The 5,986-nt window shown below is 69.9% G+C and overlaps 2 protein-coding genes across 2 annotated transcripts in view; both read right to left on the bottom strand.

The window, feature by feature from the left end:
• LOC121364700 (alpha-internexin-like) overlaps positions 1–1,179 on the bottom strand; it is a 2,272-nt gene extending 1,093 nt beyond the window's left edge. Inside the window, exon 1 of the mRNA XM_041488154.1 lies at positions 40–1,179. Coding sequence (XP_041344088.1) covers positions 40–399 — 360 coding nt within the window. The 5' untranslated portion in view covers positions 400–1,179. The remainder of the gene's footprint in view (positions 1–39) is intronic.
• A 183-nt stretch (positions 1,180–1,362) lies between these two features.
• TLX2 (T cell leukemia homeobox 2) lies at positions 1,363–5,980 on the bottom strand. The gene is given in 4 exon segments (XM_041488152.1): positions 1,363–1,709; positions 2,542–2,779; positions 5,255–5,358; positions 5,360–5,980. Coding segments are annotated over 4 exon segments (822 nt in total). The 5' UTR covers positions 5,623–5,980; the 3' UTR covers positions 1,363–1,492.
• Positions 5,981–5,986: the final 6 nt, after the last annotated feature.

Here is a 5,986-nt window from a genome sequence, read left to right as displayed (position 1 = left end):
AGCCCCCCAGGCGCCCCCCGGCTCCCCCCCAGCCCGCACCTGGTACTTGGCCAGCTCCCCGCTCCGCCGGTCCCGCAGCCCCTCCAGCTGCCGGTGTAACGCGCCCACCGCCCCCCGCAACGCCTCCACCTCGGCGGCTCGGGCTCGCAGCAGCCTCCGGTAACCGGCGGCCTCAGCACGGGCACGGAGCACCGCCTCGCCGCCGCCCCCGCCGCCCCACCGGCACCGGGGCCGGCCCTCGGCCGCGCTCATCCCGGTGGTAATGCGGTTCCACCCCTCCGCGTCACGGAACCGCAGCCAATCCCGCCGGTACCGGCTGTCCGACTCCTCCCGATAGCAACGGAGAGGGGGAGCCCGCAGAAGCCTGTCCCCCAAAAGTGGGGTGAGGGGCTGCAGCATCGCGGGTAGCGGGGGGGTGGGGGGCAAGGTCGAGTTCAGGGTCAAGGTCACAGTTGTTACCCCCCACCACACCCTTCATCCCCTCCATCATCATCATCAGAGGCTGGAGTCGGGCTGGATGGTCCTGGAGGGGGGAACCCCCACTCAGGGGGGGGTCACTGGGGAGGGGGTGCAGAGATTTGCCAGAAGAAGGGGGGATTCAGCCCCTCTGCACCCCACGAGGGTCCTGTGGGTCACGCCGAGGCTCAGTCTGTGGGAGGTGACTCCCGGGGGGAGTCAGGCGGAATCCATCAGCATGGGGGGCACCCCGAGCCCATGGCGGGGGGCTGCACGGGCATGTCCAGACCCAGGGAGCTGACAGACCAGGGTGTGGGGAGCGGGGGGCCCAGACCGTCCGTCTGTCCCACCACGGGGTGAGGCCAGGGTGGCCAAGTCCTTCTGCACAGATGGAAGCCGGAGGTGGCAAACTCCTCCCGGGATAAGGCAAGTGGTGCGGGTGGTGCAGACCCCACTGTCAGGGTGGGGGGCTTCCAGCACCAGGAATGGGAGCTCCACGCCCTGCCCTGCTCCAGGTGGGCTGGAGGCTGTGGAGCTCAAAGGGAGCCAGTGTGACCCACGGAGCTGCTGGTGGGGGAGCTGCAGAACTCTGCCAGGTGTGGGGGCCCATCCCTGGGCTCCCAGGGGTCCGGGCAGGGAGCTGCAGGAGTCCATGGGGTGTAGAGGCCCAGCCCTCAGCTCCCACGGGTCTGAGCAGGGGGCTGCAGACATCTGTGGGGTGCAGGGGCTCAGCCCTGGGCTCCTGGGGGGCAGGCAGGGGGCTGCAGAGGTCCATAGGGCATGGGGGCCCATCCGTGGGCTCCTGGGGGTCCAGGCAGGGGGCTGCCCACAGCAAGGCTCCAGGTGGGGTTTGGTGAAGCTTTGAGTCCAACCGCATGGGCACGGCCTCACTCGTGGCTGGTCTCTCCATGGCAGGGAGGGGGCTGCCAGTGCGGGGCTCTCAGGAAGCTGCAGCCCCTTCCCTGCCACGGTCCAGGCTCAGAGCCCAGCAGGCTCCCAGTGCCACCTCCTGGCACATCAGCAGCACCCAGGGCCCTCACACCACAGAGGCCACCCCGGAGACCGACGTCACCTTGTTGTCCTCGGCCCAGGGCTGGAGGTTCTGCAGGGCGTAGAGCGAGGAGTTGTGCATGCAGAGCGGGTCCTGCGGCAGCGGCTGCGCCAGGCTCTTCTGGAAAGCCTCCTGCTGCAGGTGCAGCATCAGCCGGTTGGCCTGCTGCCGCTCCGCCTCGCGCTCCTCCGCCGTCTGACGCCTGCAGACACCCACCCAGGCTTGGCACCGGCCGCAGCTGGCACCGCCACTGTCCCTCGTCCCCTGGTTGTGACATGTGACGCGTCCCACAACGCCGCCAGACCGCGCCCGGTGGCGCACAGGGGAGGCCACGGCGGTGGGCAGCCCACGCCATCCATCCCCAGTGCCAGCCTCTCCCTGAATGCAGGGCTTGCTGCTGGAGGGATGTGGGGTTCGGGGCTGCCAGAGGGATATTGGGGTGGCTGCCAGAGGGATACTGGGGGGGCTGCCAGAAGGAAATTGGGGTGGCTCTCATAGAACTTATGGGGTGTCTGCTAGAGGGATATATTGGGGTTTCTGCCAGAGGGATACATAAGGGTGGCTGTCAGAGGGATATTGGCATGTCTGCCAAAGGGATATATTGGGGTGTCTGCCAGAGGGACACATAGGAGTGGCTGCCAGAGGGATATTGGGGTGTCTGCCAGAGGGACACATAGGGGTGGCTGTCAGAGGGATATTGGGGTGTCTGCCAAAGGGATATATTGGGGTGTCTGCCAGAGGGGTATATTGGGGTGTCTGCCAGAGGGACACATAGGAGTGGCTGTCAGAGGGATATATTGGGGTGTCTGCCAGAGGGATATATTGAGGTGGCTCTCATAGGGATATATTGGGATGGCTGCTAGAGGGATATATTGGGGCAGCTGTCAGATGGATATATTGGGGTGGCTGTCATAGAGATTATGGGGTACCTGCCAGAGGGATATTGGGGAGGCTGCCAGAGGGATATTGGGGTGTCTACCAGAGGGGTGTGAGCATCACGGTTGTGGCAGCTACCCCAGAGCCGTCCCTGTTACCTCCACTTGGTGCGGCGGTTCTGGAACCAGGTCTTGACCTGGGCGTCCGTCATCTTGAGGGCCTTGGCCAGGGCAGCGCGCTCGGCCGAGGCCAGGTATTTCTGCCGGTGGAAGCGCTTCTCCAGCTCGCAGATCTGCACGCGGGAGAAGGACGTGCGCGGCTTCTTGCGCTTGGGAGGCGTCCGGTTCTGGTACGGGTGCCCGATGCGCCGCGTCACCGCGAAGGGCGACAGCGCAGCTGTGGGGACAGCGGCGTGAGGGGGGGCTCGGGGTGACCCCAGCAAAGCACAGCAGAGCAGGACCCTGGGGGACGGCAGGGGCTCGGGGCCATGGGGATGGGGAGCTCCGAGGGGGCACATGGGGGTGGGGAGTGCCAGGGGAGCCACCAGTGCTGCCTGGGAGAGCAGGGGAGGGGACACCCAGAGCTGTCCTCACCTTGGGGACATGGGGGCAGCTCAAGACGTGGCATGAGGGAGGACTCGTCCCCTTTCCGACCCCACGGCATGGTCAGCAATGGAATGCCGGGGTGGATGGGCTGGCCTGGTCACAGGACTGATGCAGGAACATCCAGCCCGACTGCACAAACCCACCGAGCCCTGCCACAGCCCCCGAGGAGCCTGTGGGGCGCTGCGGGGACTGCCCAGCCCTGCCCGTGAGGGGATGGGACCACAGAAGCTGTTGGGAGGCAGACAGTGTCTCTTTCCATGGGCCAGCAGTGCCCGGGCTGGCCACTGCCAGGGGCCGGGAAAGGGGATGTCCCTGCCCAGCTGAGGTGTGAGCCAGCCTGGTGAGGCCACCGTGCCACATCCCAGCCTGGTGAGGCCAATGTACCAAACCCAGCCCTGGTGAGACCAACGGGCCACATCCCAGCCTGGTGAGGCCACCGTACCAAACCCAGCCCTGGTGAGGCCAACGTACCAAACCCAGCCCTGGTGAGGCCACCGTGCCACATCCCAGCCTGGTGAGGCCAAAGTGCCACATCCCATCCCTGGTGAGACCAACATGCCACATCCCAGCCCCAGAGCTGCAGGGAGCATCAGAGCAGCGAAGCAGCATGGAGGAAAGTGAAGGCTTGGCAGGGCCAGCCCCCAACGCCTGTGCCCCTCCTGCTCTGGCAGCAGCCTCGACCAAGCCATGACCCTACGGCAGCACGTCCCCGTGGCGCCATGGCACCACAGCTGCCACCAGGGCTGCACATGGCCAGGATCATGGGTGGCCATGGGGCCACAGCCCCCCACGGCACAGGGACGTGGGGTACAGCCCACAGCACCCCAGGGACCCCCTGGCACCCTCCCACCCGTACCCAGGAGGCCGCCTGGCCGCCGCCGGGGGCGGGCAGGGCTGAGGCAGGTGGAGCCGCGCAGTCGGGGGGACGGAGGCCCCCGTGCCCCCTCCCCACGCGGGGCGGCCCCTCGCCGGGACCAGCTGCCTCCTGCCCGCAGCCCACCCCAAGGCCGGTGGTGCTGAGTGATGGCTGCGGCTGGGAGACCCCGTGCCGGGGAGGGGCTGCCCCATCCACCCAACGCTGGCGCCAGGCAGGAGACGAGGACGTCACCCGCCACCCCTGCGCGGGGACGGTGCTTCGTCACCGCTGCCATGGCGGGCTGGGCCGGGAGGCGAACACGGTTCTGCTGGCGCCCGGGTGGGACCCCCACGGTCCCCAGCCTCCTGCCCCACACCGCCCCATCGCCCACATGGCCAGGACTCGGCCCCCAGCCCCGCACGGCCTCCAGCCTTGTCCCCGCATGCGGCCACACACTGTGGACGTGGCAGTGCCGCCATCTTGGGTGGGAGCAGAGCTCAGCCAGGCCGGGGGTCCCCAGCACCCACACACGCTCCCAGCGCCCAGGACCCCAAGCTCAGCACCCCTCCTGCTCCTCGGGTGCAGCAACCAGCACCCCCAGCCCAGCACTGCTGCTCAGCCCCCACCACGGCCCCCAGCAGCGGTATCTCAACCCCTCGCTGCCTCCCCAACGCCCGCGTCGCCGCCCTGGCCTCTCCCACAGCACTGGCACTCAGTGTTCCACACCGATCCCTGCACGTTCAGATCCAGGATCCCATCCCCAGACGCCCCACAGGTCCCCCTGCACCACCGCCCCCATTCTCCGGGGTCACAAGGCATGGGACATCTGCCCTGTGCAAGGATGGGCTTTGTGCTCAGTCCCACGGTGGGTCCCCCACCCTGCACCGTGTCCCCACAGAGCCCCCACATCACATCTCGCACCCCGCAGAGCCCCCACCCCACTCTCGGTTCCAAGGGAGCCCCCACTCCGCACCCACCCCACACCTCGGCTCCCCACACCCTCCCGGTTACGGTGGCACAGGGTCGCCACCGGCACCTCCAAACCGAGGAAGGGACCAAACACAGAGTAGAGCTCGAGACCGGAGCCCGCTGAGACCCCCCGGGCTCCACCCGGAGCCACCGGACCCTGCCCGGTGCCGCGGCGAAGCCGCCGGTAGCAGCGTCTACCCCGAGCCGCTTCCGCGGGCCCCGACGGCTGCGGGCGAGCACCGGGCGCTGCGGGAACCTGTGGAGCGCACGGTCCCCGCCATCCCCATCCGAGCCCCGTGTCCGCCCCGACCCGCGCCGCGCCCGCCGGACCGCGCTGCCCCGACGGAACGGCGGGAGCGGCCGGTGCCGCGTGAGTCCCCGGAGCCGTCCAAAGCCGCCGGTAGCTGCCGGTAGCCGCCGGTAGCCGTCCCGCCCGCTCACCTGAGAGCCGGTCTTTAGCGATGCGGCGGGTGGTCTCCATCCAGGGGAAGGTGAGCCCCGGCAGCGCGGGCCCCGGCGGCGGCGCGCCCGGCGCGGCGGGCGGCGCGGCGCGCCGGGACGCGGATGACTCCGGCGGGCGGCGCGGCGGGCGCGGGGGTCACGTTCACGCTCACGTTCATGCTCATGTTGAGATTGTAGGAGCCGAGCGGACCGGTGGGGCCGTAGCCGCTGCCGTAGAGCCCGTAGTCGGGCTCAGCCGCTGCCCGGTGCGGCCCCGTGGGCTCGGGGCCGCCCAGGATCTGGTCGATGCCGAAGCTGATGGGCTCGTGGGGCGCGGGGGGCCCCGGGCCGCCGCCCTCCCGCTCCATCCCGGCCGCGCTCAGAGCAGGCGAAGCGCGGGCATGGCCGGGGGGCGGCGGGGGGCGGCGGCGGCGACGGGCACGGAGCGGCCGGTGCGGGGCAGGACGCGGTGCAAGGTGCGGCTGCGGGCCCGGAGCAAGGTGCGGGGCAGGTGCCGGGTGCGGGTGCGGGCCCGGGGCAGGGTGCGGGGCATGGCTCGCAGCCTCTGGCAGCCCCGGGGCGGGAGCGCGGGTGGGCTGCGGGCCCCGGCGGGACGCGCTTTTCTGCCCCGCTCCATCCGGACCGGCCGAACTCCCACCGCCTGCGCCCTGATTGGCGGCCGCGCGCCGTGATTGACAGCCCGGGGCCCCGCCCCCGCTCCGGGACCCCCCC

The sequence above is a fragment of the Pyrgilauda ruficollis genome, unplaced genomic scaffold (genome assembly GCF_017590135.1).
Source record: "Pyrgilauda ruficollis isolate IOZ18807 unplaced genomic scaffold, ASM1759013v1 scaffold88, whole genome shotgun sequence".
In the NCBI taxonomy this organism is placed as follows: domain Eukaryota; kingdom Metazoa; phylum Chordata; class Aves; order Passeriformes; family Passeridae; genus Pyrgilauda; species Pyrgilauda ruficollis.
This window is presented reverse-complemented; position numbering and strand designations above follow the sequence as displayed.